The sequence below is a fragment of the Prionailurus bengalensis genome, chromosome X (genome assembly GCF_016509475.1).
Source record: "Prionailurus bengalensis isolate Pbe53 chromosome X, Fcat_Pben_1.1_paternal_pri, whole genome shotgun sequence".
NCBI lineage: Eukaryota > Metazoa > Chordata > Mammalia > Carnivora > Felidae > Prionailurus > Prionailurus bengalensis.
The window spans coordinates 57,411,250-57,431,870 of record NC_057361.1 but is presented as its reverse complement, the minus strand read 5'-3'; the positions used below and the strand labels follow the sequence as shown (position 1 = coordinate 57,431,870).

General features: G+C 36.5%; 1 protein-coding gene across 4 annotated transcripts in view; it reads right to left on the bottom strand.

Moving 5' to 3' along the window:
• The window catches only part of EDA (ectodysplasin A), a 427,522-nt gene that overhangs the window by 124,326 nt on the left and 282,575 nt on the right, over positions 1–20,621 (bottom strand). For all 4 annotated transcript variants that reach the window (XM_043570216.1, XM_043570217.1, XM_043570218.1 and 1 more), the window contains exon 2: positions 11,225–11,330. In XM_043570216.1, coding sequence (XP_043426151.1) covers positions 11,225–11,330 — 106 coding nt within the window. The remainder of the gene's footprint in view (positions 1–11,224; positions 11,331–20,621) is intronic.

Here is a 20,621-nt window from a genome sequence, read left to right as displayed (position 1 = left end):
ACTTCCAAATTCATTCTATGAGGCAAGCATTATCCTGATACCAAAACCAGATAAAGATACCACAAAAAAAGAGAACTACAAGCCCATTTCCCTGATGAACAGAGATGCAAAAATCCTCAGTAAAACACTAGAAACTCCATTCAACATTACATTAAAAAAATCATTCTCCACAATCAAATGGGATTTTTCCTTGGTTGCACGGGTAGTTCAATATTCCTGAATCAATCCACTTGATACATCACATTAATAAAAGAAACAGCCATATGATTATTTCAATAGACAACAGAAAAAGAATTTGGCAAAGTTACAACATCCATTCATGATAAAAACCCTCAACAAAGTACCTTTAGAGGGAACATAGCTAAACATAATAAGTGCTGTATATGAAAAACCCACAGCTAACATCATCCTTAATCAAGAAAAACTGAGAGTTATATCCCTAAGCTCAGGAAAAAGACAAGGATATATGCTCTCACCACCTTTAGTGAACATACTACCGGAAGTCCTAGCCATAGCAGTCAGACAACAAGAAGTAACAAGAGGCATCAAAATCAGCAAGGAAGAAATAAAACTTTCACTATTTGCAGATGATATGATACTCTACATAAAAACCTTAAAGATTTCACCAAAAAGCTGCTAGAACTGATAAACAAACTCAGTAATTCATAGGATACAAAATCAATGTACAGAATTCTGTTGCATTACTATACACCAATTATGAAGCAGAAGAAAAAGAAATCAAAGAATCAATCCCAATTACAATTGCACCCAAAACCATAAGATACCTAGGAATAAACTTAACCAAAGAGGTAAAAGATCTGTACTCTGAAAACCATAAAACACTGATGAAAGAAATTGAAGATGACACAAAGAAATGGAAAGACACTCTATGCTCATGGATTAGAAAAAGAAATATTGTTAAAATGTTTATGGCACCCAAGGGAATCTACATATTGAATACAATCTGTATGAAAATACCAACAGTATTTTTCATACAGGTAGAAAAAAAATCCTAAAATTTTCATAGAACCATAAAAAAAACCCTTAAAGAGCCAAAGCAATCTTGAAAAAGAAAAGCAAAGCTGGAGTTACCACAATTTCGGAGTTCCAGTTATATTACAGAGCTGTAGTAATCAAAACAGTATGTATGGTACTGGCACAAAAATAGACACATAGATCAATGGAACAGAATAAAATCCCAGAAATGAACCCACACCAAATGGTCAATTAATCTTTGACAAAGCAAGAAAGAATATTCGAAGGGAAAAAGAATGTCTCTTTAATAAATGGTGTTGGGAAAACTGGACAGCAACACGCAAAAAAATGAAACTTGAACATTTTCTTACAGAATATACAAAAATATACTCAAAATTGATTAAAGACCTAAATGTGAGTCATGACACCATTAAAATACTTGAAGAAAACACAGGCAGTAACTTCTTTGACATTGTCCATAGCAACTTTTTTCTACCTATGTCTCCTGAGAGAAAGGTAACAAAAACAAAAATAAACTATTGGGACTACATCAAAATAGAAAGCTTCTGCAACAGTGAAGGAAACAATCAACAAAAACCAACAGGCAACATATGGAATGGGGGAAGGTATTTGCAAATGAAATATCTGATAAAGGTTAGTATCCAAAATATATGAAGAACTTATTCAAATCAAAACCCCCCAAATAAGCAATGCAGTAAAAATGGGCAGAAGACACGAATAGACATTTTTCCAAGGAAGACATCCAGATGACCAACAGACAGTTGCTCAACATCACTGATCATCAGGGAACTTCAAATCAAAACTATAATGAGACATCACCTCTCACCTGTCAGAATAGCTAAAATCAACAACACAAAAAACAGCAGGTCTTGGAGGGGATTTGGAGAAAGGAGAACCCTCTTACATTATTGATGGGAATGCAAGCTTGTGCAAACACTGGAAAACAGTATGGAGGTGCCTCAAAAAAGTTAAAAATAGAACTACCCTATGATCCACAAATCCTACTACTAGCTATTTATCAAAGAATACAAAACTGCTAATTCAAAGGGATACATGTACCCCAAAGTTTATAGCAGCATTATCTACAATAGCCACATTATGGAAACAGCCCAAATGTTCACCAACTGATGAATGGATAAAGATGTAGCATATATATAAAATGGAATATACTCAGCCATAAAAAAGAATGAACTCTTGCTATTTGCAAGGACATGGATGGAACTTGAGCTTAGGATCCTAAGTGAAATAAATCATTTAGAGAAAGACAAATATCATATGATTTCATTCATATGTGGAATTTAAGAAACAAAACAAAGGAGCAAAGGGAACAAAGAGAGAGAGAGAGGCAAATCAAGAAACACACTCTTAACTATGGAGAACAAACTGATGGTAACCAGAAAGGAGGTGGGGGTGGGGATCGGTTAAACAGTTGATGGGGATTAAGGAGTGCACTTGTTATAAGAGCATCAGGTGATGTATGTAAGTGCTGAATCACTATATTATACACCTGAAACTAATATCACACTGTATGTTAGATTAAATAAAATCTAAATAAAAGGTAAGTGTACTCCTAATCCCCTTTATCTGTTTCAACCATCTTCCACCCACCTCCCCTCTGCCAACCACGTTTGTTCTCTATATTTAAGTGTCTGTTCTTTTTGCCTTTTTTTCTTTGTATGATTGTTTTGTTTCTTTAATTCCACATGAGTAAAATCATAACGTATTTATCTTTCTCTGACTTCTTTCGTTTAGTATTATACCCTCTAGATCCATCCATGTTGTTACAACAACATGGATATATTTCATTTTTTTGCCAAATAATATTTCATTATATATATGTACCTATATCATACCCATATCCATATCTATCTACCTAATCTCACATCTTTTTAATCTATTCATCCATCAATGGACACTTGGGTTGCTTCCATAGTTTGGCTCTTGTAAATAATGCTGCAATAAACACAGGGGTGCATATATCTTTTTGAATTACTGTTTTCATTTTGTTTGGGTAAATACCCAGCAGTGGAATTACTGGATCATATTATATTTCTATTTTTAATTTCATGAGTAATCTCTATACTATTTTCACAGTGGTTGCGCCAATATGCATTCCTTCAAACAGTGAATAAGATTTCCTTTTTCTCAGGGCAGCTGGGTGGCTCAATCACTTGGGCGTCTGAATCCAGCTCAGGTCATGACCTTGTGGTTCACAAATTCAAGCTCCGCTTTGGGCTCTGTTCTGACAGCTCAGAGCCTGGAGCCTATTTCAGATTCTGTGTCTCCCTTTCTCTCTGCCCCTTCCCTGCTCGCACTCTGTCTCTCTCAAAAATAAATAAAACATTAAAAAAATTGAAACACAAGATTTCCTTTTTCTCCAAATCCTTGTCAACATTTTGTGTGTTTTTTATTTTAGCTATTCTGACAGTATAAAGTGATATTTCATTGTAGTTTTAATTTGCAATTCCCTGATGATTAGTGTTGTTCAGCATCTTTTCATGTGTGTTGGCTATCCATATGTCTTCTTTGGTAAAATGTTTATTCAGCTCCTCTGCTCATTTAAATTAGATTACTTATTTTTTGGCATTGAGTTGTATAAGGTCTATATATATTTTAGATATTAATCTTTTATTGGACATATTGTTTGCAAATACTGTCTTCCATTCAGGATGTTGCCTTTTTATTTTATTGAAGGTTTCTTTCACTATGCAAAAGCTTTTTATTTTGGAATAGTCCCAGTATTTTAATTTAACTTTTATTTCCCTTGTCAGAGGAGATATCTAGAAAATGTTTCTATGGTTGATGTCAAAGAAATTACTTCCTATGTTTTCTTCAAGAATTTTATAATTTCAGGTCTCATATTTAGATCTTTAATCAATTTTCTTTTGGATATAGTGTAAGAAAGTGTTCCAGTTTCATGCTTTTGCATGTAGCTGTCCAGTTTTCTGAACACCACTTGTTGAAGAGACTGCCTTTCTTCCACTGTATACTCTTCCCTCCTTTGTTGTAGATTAATAGAACATTAAAGCTTGAGTTTATTTCTCTCTATTCTGTCATTGATCTATGTGTCTATTCTTGTGCCAGTACCATACTGTTTTGATTACTACAGCTATGTAGTGTATCTTGAAATCTGGGATTGTGATGCCTCCAGCTTTGTTATTCTTTCTCAAGAGTGTCTCAGCTATTTGAGGTATTTTGTAATTCCATCAAAATTTTAGGATTATTTGTTCTAGTTCTATGAAAAATGTTCTTTGTATTTTGATAGTGATTGCATTGAATGCGTAGATTACTTTGCGCAGTAGGCACATTTTAATAATTCTGTTTCTTCCAATCCATGAAATGGAATAACTTCCCATTTGTTTGTGTTATCTTCAATTTTTTCACCAATGTTTCATAGGTTTTGGAGCACAGGTTTTTTCACCTCTGTGGTTAAGTTTATTCCTAGGTACTTTATTAATTTTGGTACAAATATAAATGGCACGGTCTTCTTAATTACTGTTTCTTCATTGTTCATCTATAGAATTGCAACAGATTTCTGTATGTTGATTTTGTATCTTGCAAACTGATTCATTTATTGGTTGTAACAGGATTTGGTGGAGTCTTTCAGGTTTTCTATATACAGTATCATGTCTTCTGTAAATAGCAAAAGTTTTACTACTTCTTTGCCAATTTAGATGCCTTTTATTTCTTTTTATTGTCTGATTGCTATGAATGTCACTTCAGTACTATGTTGAAGAATGGTGAAAATGGATGTCCTTGTCTTGTTCCTAATCTTAGAGGAAAAGCTCTCAGTTTTTCCCCTCTGAGTATGATGTTAGCTGTGGTTTTTTCATATGTGGCCTTTATTATGTTGAGGTATGTTTCCTCTAAACCTACTTTGTTGAAGAGTTTTTAATCATGAATAGATGTTGTACTTTGTCAAAAGCATTTTCTGCATCAATTTTGATTTTTATCTTTTCTGTAGTTAATGTGTTGTATCACATTGATAGATTTATGAATACTGAACCATACTTGCATCTCTGGAGTAAATCCCACTTGATTGTAGTGAATGAGTTTTGGGATGTGTTGTTGTATTTGGTTTGTTAATATATTGTTGAAGATTTTTGTGTCTGTGTTCATTAGAGAATTGGCCTGTAGGTTTTTCTATCTTTCTTTGTTTTTTTTGTAGTGTCTTTTTCTGGTTTTGGTATCAGGATAATGCTGCCTTCATATGATTAATTTGGAAGATTTCCCTTCTCTTCTATTTTTGGGAATAGTTTGAGAACAATAGGTAGTAACCATTCTTTAAATATGTGGCAGAATTTACCTGTGAAGCACGTTGGTCCTGGCCTTTTGTTTGTTGGGAGTTGTTTTTTCGTTTGTTTGTTTGGGTTTTGAGTAACTCAATCTCATTGCTAGAAATCAGTCTATTCAAATTTTATAACTCTTCCTGTTTCAGTTTTTGAAGGTTATATGTTTCCAGGAATTTATCCATTTCTTCTAGGTTGTACATTTGTTGGCATAGGATTTTTCATAATATTCTCTTATAATTCTTTGTATTTCTCTAGTATTGGTTGTTATTTGTCTTTCATTTCTGATTTCATTTATTTAAGTCATTTCTCTCTCTCTCTCTCTGTCTTTTTTCATTTAGAGAGAGATGGGGAGGGGCAGAGGGAAATGGAGAGAGAGAATATTAAGCAGCCTCCATGCCCAGCACAAAGCTCAATGTGGGGCTTGATGTCACAACTGTGAGATCATGACCTGAGCCAAAATCAAGAGTTGGATGTTTAACTGACTGAGTCACCCAGGTGCCACCCTCTCTGTCTCTCTGATAAGTCTGACTAAAGGTTTATCAATTCTGTTGATCTTTTCAGAGAATGAGTTCCTGGTTTCAATGATCTGTCTTATTGGTTTTTCAGTCTCCATTTCATTTACTTCTGGTCTAATGTTTATTATTTCCTTCCTTCTACTGACTTTGGATTTAATTGTTTTTATTTTTCCTAGCTCTTTTAGGTGTAAGGTTAGGTTGGTTATTTGAGATTTTTCTTGCTTCTTGATGTAGGCCTATATTCCAATAATCTTTCCTCTCAGAACAGCTTTTGCTGCATCCCAAAGATTTTGGATCATTGTGTTTTCATTTTCATCTGACTTTATGTATTTTTTTATTTCCTCGATTTCTTGGTTGACTCACTCATTGTTAACAAGTATGTTATTTACCCTCCATGTATTTGTGTTTTTTCTAGATTTTTTGTGATTGATTTGAGTTTCATTGTGCTGTGGTCAGAAAAGATGCATGATATGACTTTTACCTTTTTAAACTTATTGAGTCTTGTTTTGTGGCCTAACATGTGATCTATTCTGGAAAATGTTTGGGATGTGCACTTGAAAAGAATATGTATTCCACTGTTTTAGGTAGGTATGATCTATTAGGTGCATCAGGTCCAGTGTGTCATTGAAAGCCATTGTTTCCTTGTTAATTTTCTGTTTGGATGATCTATCCATTGATATAAGTGGGGTGTTAATGTCTCATACTATTATTGTATTACTGTCAGTTTGTATACATCTGTCAATAGTTGCTTTTTCTATTTAGGAAGTCCTATATTGGGTGCATAAATTTTTACAATTGTTATATCCTCTTGTTGGATTGCTCTCTATCATATAGTATTCTTCTTTCTCTCTTGTTACAATCTTGTAAGTCTGTTTTGTCTGATAGAAGTATTGGTGTCTGAGTTTCCTTTTTGCTTCCATTTGCATGACAAATGTTTTCCATCCCTCTACTTTCAATCTGTGAGAGTCTTTAGGTCTGAAATGAGTCTCCTTCAGGCAGCATTGCTTTTTTATCCATTGAGTCATCCGATGTCTTTTGATTGGAGCATTTAGTCCATTTATATTCAAAGTAATTATTAATAGGTATATACTTATTGCCATTTTGTTACTTATTTTATGTGGGGTTTTTTAAGTTCCTTTCTGTTCCTTTTTTCTCTTTCTCTTTGTGGTTTGATGGCTTTATTTGGTGATATGATTGGATTCCTTTATTTATTCATTTTTTGTATCTATTATAGGTTTTTGATTTGTGGGTACCATTAGATTCATATATAACATCTTATGAATATAGCAGTCTATATTAAGTTCATAGTCACTTAAGTTTAAAACCATTCTAAACCTCCAGTTTTTTTTATTCTTTCTCTGCAAAATTTTACCCTGCATCTCCTCTGTTTTTTCCTGTTTCAGAAATGGCAATTCTACTACTCTAGTACCTTAAGTCTAAAACTGTGGGGTCATCCTTGGCTCTTCTTTTTCATACCACTTTTCTAATCAATCTGATGATTCTGTCAGCTATTCTTTTGAAATGTATTCAGAATCTGACCACTTTCTAACCACTCACATTGTCCCCACTCTGGTATAAACCAACATTATCTATTTCCTGGATTATTGGTATACTTCCCTAACAGGTATTTCTGCTTCTGCTCTTTCTCCCTACATCTATTTTCTTATTTATTTTTTATTAAGTTATTTTTAATTCCAGTATAGTTAACATGCAATGTTATATTTGTCTCAGTTATAGAAAATAGTGATTCCAAAAATCTATACATCACCCTGTGTTCGTCATGGCAAGTACCCTCCTTAATCCCCATCACCTATTTCACCCATCCCACCACCTGCCTTCCCTCTATCACTTTGTTTTCTATAGTCTATTTCTTAGTTTGTCTCTCTCTTTTTCTCCTTTACTTATTTATTCCTTAAATTTCACATGAGTGAAATCATATGGTATTTATCTTTCTCTAACTTATTTCAGTTAGCATTATACACTATAGCTCCATCTATGTCATTGAAAATATCAAGGTTTCATTCTTTTTTATTATCATGTGTGTTTGCATGTGTGTGTGTGTGTGACACATGCACACACCAGATATTTTTTATACATTCATCAGTTGATGCACACTTGAGCAGTTGACATATCTTGGCTGTTGTGAATAATGCTGCCATAAACAGGGCTGCATGTATCCCTTTAAATTACTGTTCTTGTATTCTTTGGGTAAATACCCAGTAGTGGGATTACTGGATCATAGGGTAGTTCTATTTTTAACTTTTTGAGGAACCTCCATACTATTTTCCACAGTGGCTGCACTGGTTTGAATTTCCATCAACAGTCCCTTCAGCCATTTTCAATACAGTAGACAGAGAGATTCTGTTGAAACAGAGGTCAGATCTTGCCAATCCTCCATTCAAAAATCCTCCAATCGTTCCCTATCTCACACAGTGTAGAAGTCAAAGTCCTTACCTTGTCTTACAAGGGTCTATATTTGACTTTGCTAATTGATCTCATCTCTTTCCTTCTCTTTCTTGCTCACTCTGTTCCCAGCCACACTGATCTTTCTAGAAAATACCAAAAGTTTTTCTGCTTCAGAGCATTTGTATACACTATTTCTTCTCTCCCTTTCCTCCTCAAAATATTATATGCAGGGCCCACACCTTCATTTCATCAAGTCTCTTCACAAATATTACCTTATTAGTGGGACCTTCCCTGATCACTTTACAGCATACACCATCACCTTGTCTCCCTTTTGCACTGCTATATTTCTCTCCTTACCACTTACTACCACCAATGTTGTTTATTGCCCATCTTTTTACAGTGTAAGTTAAACTCTTTGAGGGCATTAAGAAATATGTATTGAGAGTCTACTATGGGATCACCTGGCTGACTCAGTTGAGTGTCCAACTTTGGCTCAGGTCATGATCTTGCGGTTTGTGAGTTTGAGCCCCGTGTCAGGCTCTGTGCTGACAGCTCAGAGCCTAGAGCCTGCTTTAGATTGTGTGTCTCCCTCTCTCTCTCTGCCCAGACCCTGCTCGCACTCTGTCTCTCTCTCAAAAATAAATAAACATTAAAGAAAAACTTAGAAAAAAAGGGTTTACTATGTACCAGGTCCTTTCCTAAGCCATGGGGATATAAAAGTGAACAAAACAGATAATACCACTATCCTTCTGGCATTTCAAATCTAGAATTATATAAGGTGCTATATTTTCTCAGGAAATATTTGATAAATGCATTGAATAAATATAGCATTCACTCAATAGAGTAATAGGAATGGTTCAAAAGTAAAGGATGTTTGGATTGGTTCCCCACTCTACAAGTAATTGGATCACCCACCCCATGTAAAGAAATGGTTCTGTAGCTTCCCAGGTAAAAGGCTAGAAATTTATTCAAATCCCACGACCTCCAGACATTCTATATTCCTGACTCTAAGGGCTCTTGGATTCCTCCTAGGTATACTTTTTAAAGAAAAAAATATCTGGTATTGTATGAGAAATATGGCATCAACACAAAGGGACTGGAATCTAGTGACTATCAGACCAGGAGGAAATGAGATAAGGAGTGATACAAATTAATAATAGAAGTTTCAGCCTTGTCTAGAGACAAAAATACTTTGTATAAAAACAGAATAAACACTGTAAAGAACAAGCAGAGATGCTGGTAGCTAGATCCAGATAAAGTGGTTTGGGAGAGAGGAGGAAGTGGCCTTCTTTAAGAGAAAACTTAGTAGGCCAGATGAAGAGGTAAATTTTAGAATCTATTAGACTTCCCACTTGGAGAAGGGAAGAATATGCCCACTGCATAAGGTGATATTGCTCTTACAACCTCTTCCTTCTCCTCCTTAACAACCAGGGAATATGAAAGATTTAGTGGTTCTAGAAGTAGCCTCAGGAGGAGTCAAAGATAGAAAAACCTACATGCATCAAAGGGGTGAGATCATTAGGAGAGGAAAGGAACAATAATTCTCCGTTTGCAGCTTCCACATAGCCTTCTGAAGACTTCCAGGAAATTGGCTGTAAGCAGTGTGTGAAAAATGGGTGCCTTTTACTTCATGGACTGCATTTCCTAGGCTTGAACTTAGTCATCAATTATTATGTAAAATGTCTGCTCTCGAGAATGGCCCCACTGGTCCAGTTCTCCATTTGAGGGCTCAATAATGCTGCCACTTCCAGAGACTAGAATGTCCCACTTATCTAATTTTTCTGACTCTCCTATTTAATTACAGAGTCCTTGTTCTGAGTCCTTTTCAGACTTCATTTAGTTCTACTTCTTGTTCCTACTGACAAATTCCTGGCTCCATTTCTTCAATAGTTCATGCCTTCTGGAATTGCTTCCATCATTTGCCCTTACCCACATTGACAAATGTCAGCTCAAAAATCTCATTTTAATCTTTATATAGTCATATTGTTTTGTAACACCCCCCTCCCCCACCAGCATATATCTTTGGCAGATGTAGACAGATACATGCTGTCTTTAAATCCAGATGGTTTTGCAGCAGTCCAGAGCTCTGAATTCTACAAATTCCTGTGACGAAGAGGTACATTCTGTCATTTGACAGAGTGATGTTGAAACAGAGCAATTCAATGACCCTGCGTAGGAGCTAGTGCAACATTTTGTTATGCCCCACAAAATGTATTGCTAGTTAACTCAAATCTGTTGTAACTCAAATCTGTTGTAACTCAAATCAGTAAGAAGGGTTTTAATGGCACATCATAACCTAGCTGAAGGGGAAATCAATATCATCAACTTACATTAAAACACCAACAATTTGGGGCGCCTGGGTGGTGCAGTCGGTTAAGCGTCCGACTTCAGCCAGGTCACGATCTCACGGTCCGTGAGTTGGAGCCCCGCGTCAGGCTCTGGGCTGATGGCTCAGAGCCTGGAGCCTGTTTCCGATTCTGTTTCTCCCTCTCTCTCTACCCCTCCCCCATTCATGCTCTGTCTCTCTCTGTCCCAAAAATAAATAAACGTTGAAAAAAAAAATTTAAAACACCAACAATTTGCCAGACACTAGGCTAGAGTCTCGAGTTATACAAAGAGAAATGAACCCCTGCCCTCAAGGAGTTTACAGATGAGTTCTAAAAGCTCTAGTTCATGTTTGAGCATGGTAGCTGATAGCAACATTGACATAATGACCATTGGAATTAACACATCATGTAAGTGCCACCGTGACATTCTGTCAATTGGAAGAATAGGATTGAATACTCTTGGTGGCCTTAGTAGATACGGGGTGTCTCCAGGAGAGATGAGGTCCTTATGGAGGGTGATCATGAGAGATATAAATGCTACCATGGCTCTCACATATACTGTGAAATGACTGAAAATATCTGGGATTGGAAGAAAGAGGATCCTTATAAAATCAGCTTTATATCAAGTTTATCGACTGATTCATATATGAGGCTGGAAAAAAATCTTCTGTGACCCAGATAGACTTACCATCTGCTCCTTCACTGCTTTTGCTTCTTTTATTACGGCGAACACGCCTGCTTTCCTCTTCAGAGTATGATTTTTCTTCAGGGAAGAAGAAATTCAGAAGGGCCACCTACAAAAAAAAAAAAGTAAATGAGTAAAAGGTTGACTCTAGTCAACCATAGCCAACATAAAAAACTGGCTTTCTGTAGACAGTCTACCTTCACCTTAAATTCACTGTGTCTAAAGCTTGAGCCCATCTTCTCCACTATATAAATCCTTTTACTTTTGATGCATTATGCTAATCATTCCAACTATGAAATTTTGGTTAATCTCTGAATCCCCTCTCTACAAATACCTAATAAGTGATCCTTCAAGTCCCATTCTCCACATATTTCTAGGGCTTAGAGAGCCCAGTCACAAATTTCTAACTTCTCTCACATATTATACTGATGTCTGTCCAGAATTAGACTTAAGTTTGCTCCCCCCTCTTGGACTTCAATATTATCCATCCATGACATTTCCACATTCCTATTTGTGACGAACTTTTGGTTTGTTCCTAGAATGCTGTGCATCCAATTATGATTGGATAGTATGAGTTATGTCCACATTCTTCTGGGATTTAGTAATGACAAAGCACACAATTATTCTGTCCCTTTCCAAGGCTCCTACAGGACTCCTACAGCAGTCGTGGTCTATAAGACTCATTTGGGTACTTAGTCCTCTACTGCCTTATGATGATCTTTCATAATAATACAATGTTTCATATGTGAATGGGCCTGGTTTCACTAACAATAATCATAGCTTAAATATATACTTGTTTAAGTCAATCATAATCTTTTAACATGAATGCTTCTTTGCGGTTAAAAAAATGTGATTGAGGTAAACCATGGACAGAGTAGTAGGTTTCAGAGTGATTCTAATCCTGACTCTGCCATTTATAGCTGTGTAATCTTGGGCAAGTTACTTAAATTTTAATTTTCTCATCTGTAAATTGGGATAATAATAGTACTTTGCTCATAAAGTAGTTGTAGGGTTAGTACAGTACCCAGCATTTAATATACATTCAATAAATGCTAGCTATTCCTATTATTAAAATTAATCTTCACAATACACTGATTATTTTGAGAGTTAAAAAAGAAGAAACAAATCTGCATTTTCACCCTATTGTCAGTTCAAAAAAGAATTAAAAAATCCTCATATCTGCTGCATCTCTGATTAACTGGAAAAAGAATGGGTAAGACTTAAAAAGGCCCTAACATTCCATACAAACTTTTTTCAAAATCCTGTGGTTTACTGTTTACATAGAACAATTACATCAAACAGCCTTACCACACATAGTTCGTGTCTTGAAGAATATATTCATGTATTAAATATAAAATTAATAAATGAATATATAATTTCCAAATTGCCATTGGGTTGTATTTAAAAATATTTAGGTTGAACTATTTGAAACTGCCATTGTTTTGTATCCAAAACGCTTGAATATCAGCAATTTCACACAGTTCAACTGAGTAGTATTCTTAAATCACTTAATTGGAATTTAAAATGGATTTTCAAATGGAATAAACATAATAAAGTCTGGCTAGGTTTCCAGAAAGCCCATAGACAGTTAACTGACAATTTAAATAAGCTATCACACAACTAATAATATAAACCCAAACTGCTATTTACAATGAAATCTCAATCATTTCCAACTCTAGAAGAACAAGTGATTCTGGATAGAAGATTTTTCTTGATAACTTTGCTGAAATTTCAGCTATTTGGATAGAAATTAGTCTACAATCTATGATTTAACTGAGGGTTTACTGAAAATGTAGTAGACTGTAAATGGCCCCAGTCCACTATGGATTTAAGTTAAAAAACATTACACCCATTTAGCCCATCCCCCCACCTCCTCTCTAGCAACCCCCAATTTGTTTTCTGTATTTAAGAGCCTCTTATGGTTTCCCTCCCTGTTTTTATCTTACTTTTCCTCCCCTTCCTTTATGTTCATCTGTTGTATTTCCTTCACACCTGTCAGAATGGCTAAAATTAACAACTCAGGAAACAAGAAATGTTGATGAGGATACGGAGCAAGGGGAACACTTTTGCACTGCTGGTGGGAATACAAACTGGTGCAGCCACTGTGGAAAACAGTATAGAGATTCCTCAAAAAATTAAAAATATAGGTAGCCTATGACCCAGAAATTGCACCACTAAGTATTTATACAAAGGATACAAAAATGCTGATTCAAAGGGACCCATACAACCCAATGTTTATAGCAGCGCTATCAACAATAGCCAAATTATGGTAAAAGCCCAAATGTCCACTGACTGATGAATGGATAAAGAAGATATGGTGTGTGTGTGTGTGTGTGTGTGTGTGTGTGTGTGTATTAGATAATATTACTTGGCAGTCAAAAAGAACGAAATCTTGCTATTTGCAACAACTTGGATAGAACTAGAACATATTATGCTAAGTGAAATAAGTCACTCAGAGAAAGATAAATAGCATGTGACTTCACCCATTTGTGAAATATAAGAAACAAAATTGATGGGGGCACCTAGGTGGCTCCATTGGTTAAGTGACTGACTTCAGTTCAGGTCATGATCTCATGGTTCATGGGTTTGAGCCCCACATTGGGGTCTCTGCTGTCAGCAAGATGCTGGCTTCAGATCCTCTGTCTCCCTCCCTCTGCTCCTCTCCCCCACCACACCCTCTCACTCTCTCTCAAAAATAAACATTAAAAAAATTATAAACAAAACAGATGAACATAGGGGAAGGGAAGGAAAAATGAGATAAAAACATACAGGGAGGCAAAGCATAAGAGACTGTTAGATACAGAGGACAAACTGAGGGTTGCTGGAGGGGTGTTGGGTGGGGGGACTGGCTAAATAGATGATGGGCATTAAGGATGGCACTTGTAGGGCTGAGTACTAGGTGCTATATGTAAGTGATGAATTGCTAAATTCTACTCCTGAAACCAATATTACACTATATATTAACTTGGATTTAAATTAAAAATAAAATAAAATTTTAAAAATTGCAAATTAAATTACAGAGCAATACATGCTTTGTTAGAAAGAAGTATATAGGGGCGCCTGGGTGGCGCAGTCGGTTAAGCGTCCGACTTCAGCCAGGTCACGATCTCGGGGTCCGGGAGATCGAGCCCCGCGTCAGGCTCTGGGCTGATGGCTCAGAGCCTGGAGCCTGTTTCAGATTCTGTGTCTCCCTCTCTCTCTGCCCCTCCCCCGTTCATGCTCTGTCTCTCTCTGTCCCAAAAATAAATAAACGTTGAAAAAAAAATTAAAAAAAAAAAAGAAAGAAGTATATAGTTCTCTGAGAGCAAGAAAAAAAAAACATCTGATATAGACTAGGAGGGAACAAGATGTCTTGGAGGAGGTGCTACCTCTGAGTCCTGAAGGATGTTGAAGATTCAGTGGTGAATGGGAAGGCAAAAAGGAATTCCAGGCATAGAGAGCATTGTTTAGAGGTTCAGAGGAAAGAGAATGGCAGTTTTTGAAAATACAAGTACCTTAGAATAAGTGGTAGGAGGTGGGAGCAATGGCAAAAAGTGAGCCAAGAGACATTCAATAAGGGTCAGATCATGATAAGGAATTCAGGCTTTATCCTGAAGCAAGGGGATCCTCTGAAGGTTTTACCTTGCCAAATTTTTGTACCTTATGAAAATCTGAGCTATAATTTATATATAGCAAAATGTACACATTTTAGGCATACAGTTTGAATAGTTTTGAAAAAATATACACACCTTTGTAACCATCATCAAAATCAAGGTATAGTACATTTCCATCACCCCAGAAAATTCCCTTGTGCCCCTTCCAGTCACTCTTCAGGTCTATCTCCTAAACCAGGAAACCACTGTTTTGACTTCTGTCACCATAGCTTAGTTTTTCTCATTCTAGAATGTCACATATATTGAATCATACAGTATGACTGAATGATTTCTGTGTATTGTATCTTTTTTTCAACATGTCTGTGAGACTCACCCATGTTTTGGGTATCAGTAGTTCTTTCCTTTATATTGCTGAATAGTATTTCCTTAAATGGATATACCACAATTTCTAATATATTCACCTATTGAAGGACATTTGGATTAATTCCAGTTTGGGGCTATTAGGAACAAAGCTAATATGAGATTTCATGTATTAGTCTTTCTGGGGACATATGTTTTCATTTTTCTTGGGCAAACACCTCAGGGGAGAACTTCTGGGTTATATGGTATGTATTTGTTGTGAGGAACTGCTAAACTGTTTTCCAGAATGTACGATTCTTTAAAAAAATTTTTTTTAATGTTTATTTATTTTGAAAGAGAGAGAGAGGGAGAGGGAGGGGGGAGGGAGAGAGAGAGCGGGGGGGGGGGAGAGAGAGAGAGAGAGAGAGAGAGAGAGAGAGAGAGAACAAGTAGGGGGGGCGGAGAGAGAGGGAGACACAGAATCTGAGGCAGGCTCCAGGCTCTGAGCTGTCAGCACAGAGCCCGACGCGAGGCTCGAACTCACGAACTGCGAGATCATGACCTGAGCTGAAGTCAGACGCTCAACCAACTGAGCCACCCAGGTGTCCCATGACTGTACCATTCTATACTCCCACCAGCAATGTATGAGAGTTCATGTTTCGTGCATCTTTAGTATACTTGATATTGTTAATATTTTTAATTTTAACCATTCCTGCAGATGTAGTGTTTCATTGTCAATGGTGTTTGAATTCTTAAACTTTTTAAAATGTTTTTCTTTTATCTTGCTAGCAACTATCAGATTTCACATCACTTACCTATAACTTACCTATAATCTTTTCAAGTCCCTTTAAGTTTACTGCTTATAATCTGCTATAAGATTGACATCTTGCTAAAACTAATCAGAATCATGTGCAAACAAAATAAACAGGTAATCAGTGCATTTTTTCAAATGTTTTATTTATTTTTCAGAGAGAGAGAGTGAGCAGGGGAGAGGCAGAGAGAGAGACAGAGGATCCTAAGCAGGCTCTGTGTTGACAGAAGTGAGCCTGGTGGGAGCTTGAATTCACAAACTGTGAGATCATGACCTGAGCTGAAGTCAGTTGCTCAAATGACTGAGCCACCCAGGCGCTCTGGTAATCAGTGCACTTTTGAATGGCTTTTCCAATAGTTGAGATGCATATTCCCTGGCAGTTTAGAGGCCATCTGCTTACTGCTTGATTCCTGCCTGTGGTTTGAATAGGTGAATTTGTTCAAATTACTGAGTTTTACACAGGTATGTTATTACAGTATAATGCTATTTGTAGGGGACAGGAATTTTGAAGTCCAAATGGAGATGCTCCTTGCCATCAGCAACTACAATTCCAGAATTTTTTTCATATTCCATGTTCCCTCATAGTCTCAGTTTGTATGGGTGCTCTGGTAGGGTCTTTAGCATAGTCTTGTGTCAACAGAAGGCAACAGATGGCAACAGAAAATGCTCATATATTAATTGTTACAATGGGTCTGATGGGAGTTTGAGAGAACTCAAGCTCCCAGAAGAGGAGGACTAAGGAAGAAATAAACTCCTTCAGATAGCAGAAATAATCTAGCTCACATGGGTAGTAGGAATAGCTTAAAGTCCCTTAAGAGAGGCTATTGATGAGTATGGAACATTCATAAATCAAATGTTTATTGGAAGGGGACTGCCTTTATATGACAATTGTAATGTCAATTAAAAACCATATGAAAACAACACAAAAAACTGCTTAAACTGAAAAAGGATCTCTATTCACAATGCCCTTATTTGAGTCTCAATTAGAGGTAGGATTGGAAACTATCCTCTGATTAGTATAATGGCAAAGACAAAAATCAGTGGCTGCTGATACAAACAATCTAGAATTCTAGCTTGAGTATTGCATTCATTAGCATGGCCTCCAGAGGCAAGTTGCAGAATATGAACAAAACAGCTTTCTCTCTTTGAATATCGCTTTCCTATTGCACTAGGGAGGAGGCATCAGGAATGTTGGCCTCAGTCAGACATTTTGCTCAAGGGAAAAAAATCTAATTCTTTACACTTTATTAACTGATTACACCCTTGTTTCCTGTGGTAAAATTACATGGTAAACAGCACCTGCAGATTATAGGGATCTCAGCTGGAAACAATTCGTTAACAGTGAGATATAAGGGATATATCCATTACTGCTAGTGACTCTCCAGATATTGCTACATATTTTTTTCTAATATCTAAACCAACAAAATTATTTGGTACATTTATCTCTTTTTGCCATGACATAGAATAAATTTAATTCATTTTCTATTTTATGGTTAACGTACTTGATTGTATTAGATAATTCATAGAAAATTATTCATAAGCTTCTTGAGAGTAGAGGCACATAGTAGGCCCCTAATAAATATCTAGCTGTTGGAAGAATAATAGGACTATTGGTAAACCATCCCTTTAAGCCAGAATGTTGTTGAACCCTAATTGGACCTCATTTCTTAGGATTAACCATGGAGAGGTAGTCTAAGGACTTATTATACTACTGGCAGCAATCAAATCAAAGGGTTCTTAAGAATGAGAGAGTTCGTGGGTCAGTGGCTCTCAAACTTTGGTGTGCATCAGAATCACTATGCATGAGTGTTAAAATGTAGAATCCTGGGCCTTTCCCTCCCCAAATTTAGATTGAATAGGCTAAGGAGAGACCATAGAGTCTGATTTTTCAACTTGCTCACTATGGGATTTTGATGCAGGAGGTCCCTGGTCCACATTTAGAGAAACTGCTGTGTTGTTCATTCCTTAACTGGTCTCTTATCTGGAGACTGAACAGGCTGTCTTGTTTTGCCACTGGTGAAATAGGGCTCTCAAATAGATCACGGTTTTCACATTTTACTCCATCATTCCTGGAGTTAATCTGTTTATAGAAACTGGTACTTCATCTCTCTAAAGAAGAGGCTGGTACCTACCAGGCTTTCTAAAATTGGCAAATCACTGATTTTTTTAAAAAAAGATTTATCTTTCAATATTCTTGAATAAATCTATTTTTCTTATTGCAATCACTGCTTTCACTGCCATCACCCACCAGCAATCACCAAGGATCTTCAAATAAGTAAAATAAAACCATTTATACCATGAGATATTTAACAAAATCTCCAGGCGATTCTACCATAGCAAGTTGTGAGCATCCCACTACCAATGAATGAAGCAGGATTGACTAAACTTTGATGGGTAGGTCATGGGTATATAATGAATACAGAAGCTCGCACTGAAGACATTTCTAATCTTATAAGAACCCTTAACTCAGCATGCTTTGATTTTTAATAAAAGGTCTGGAGAGGGTCACTCAGGATGGTGGTGCTTGCTGAACAAACACAGAGTACTTACCATATGGAGGGCAGTGAACTAGATACTATCTTTAACATACATAGACAAACAACACACAGATAATCTCAACTTGCTTTGTAGTGCAATGATAGCACTACATAACAGGAGGTAGTGAGGTTTTTAAAAGCAGTGTGACAAGAAGGGAAGCACAGTATGTTCTGGTTGCTGAACAGAGTGTGCCAGCTTCTGAGAGCAAGCAAACAAGAACACTCAACATTGATCACAGCACTTCATGGAACCTGCCCCCAGTGGGGTAGGAATAGAGATGGCAGCAATCAGCCCAGATGCCAAAGAAAATTGGCACCTTGGACATCTCTGGTGTGAGTGCCAGGGATTGCCATCCCTTGTTGTAAATATGTCTGAGGATGACTGAAATTATGCAGTAAATCTAAACATGGAAGTGAAACATAACCAACATTTTTCACATAGAGCTAAAAGCAGTCACTGAATTCTGCTTCATAGGTAGTTTGACTTAAAAATCACCATCCAACAATGCAAGTGACTACAAAGTAGAAAGAAAAAAAATAACAGTTATCTTTGTTTGAGAGATTACTATGGTGTGGTGTCAGCAAGAAAATATACTATAAAAAAGTTCAGTCTCTGGCTTTTTTTACCTCCCAGTTTTGGGTTCTCTGAATCACATAACACTTGTCAAACAATGCCTTATATATCTTTAATATTAAATTTCTTCCTTCATTCCTAGTAAGCTCCTTAAAGGTAGCTATATTTGTAGATTCAGAACCTGTGCGAACTTGTCCTCTGGACAAGGTGAAATCTGTTTAAGATACATATCAAGGAGAAAGATGAATTATTTCAAACACACAACTACTAATGCAAAGGGGGAAAATGGATTCCTTCTCTAATCATCTGTTTCTACATTTGGCTCTATTCCTAACATACAGAACAGAGCTGGGAAGCTTACTGAATTGATTCTCATCAATGGACAATATAAGTTGTATCCAGCTTTTGTATGACTTTGAAATCCATAACCACCACAGATGTCACATCTACCTCATTGCACTGTTCTATCGTCAGGGTCGGAATCGTGTTTAATGTGAAATGGCAAGAAAGGATCACCACTAGGGAGATTCTGGAAGTCAGCTGGTCTGTGAGCATTAAAACAATGTTCATTGCTGACATTTTCAGAGATGCAATGACAGAAGAATACCCAAGCATCTTTCATATGGTGAGCTTTAAAGCATAACCATAAGCAAGGGTGGCATAAGAAATACTCTAAAGGATGCACTAAAGCATAGCTTTAAGTAACATGACATAATTGTGGGATGCTTGGGAAAACAGCAGCAGAGTCAAGTTTGGAATGAAACAATATGGAATTTGGAAACTTTTTGAGCAAAGGCTTTTTAGCTGACCACAAGTTGAACACAGAAATACCAATGGTGACAGACTCTACAAATAGCAGCTGCAGTCACAAATCAAAAAGCAGGTTGTATATATGTCGTATAGAAAGGACTTTTTGTTGAAGATTTAGTTTTTTTCTCCCTACAACTGTGGGTATAATCAGTAGTGACATCTTTGAATAAGAAGGGCAGCAAAATATACTAGATGTCATTGCCTTCCCTTGGGAATGTCTGCTTAATTTGTAATTCCCATACTTCTAAAGTTTAAGACAGTTAGACACATAAGGGAAAAAACCTTCCACTTCCACTTGTAAAACCTAGAAATTACTAAAGACTATCATTTTTGAATAGAATCCATTTAGAAATTAGAATGTACCTATAGAATTTATAGAAGAACCAGGATAAAACCATTCCAGCAATCCTGAGCTCTGGATTCAGAAAACATTAGCTCAAATGCATCCTCTTAATTATAAATTCTTAAGTGGCTTTTGACAATTTTATTTTTTATTAAAAAAAACTTTATTTATTTATTTATTTATTTATTTATTTATTTATATTTTAAGAGAAAGAAAGAGAGCATGCAAGTGGGGGAGAGGAGCAGAGGGAGAGAATCTTAAGCAGGTTCCACACTCAGCATGGAGCCCAATGAAAGGCTTGATCCCACAAGCCTGAGATCATGACCTGAGACGAAATCAAGAGTCAGACAGTCAACGTACTCAGCCACCCAGGAGCCACAGTATTTGAAAATT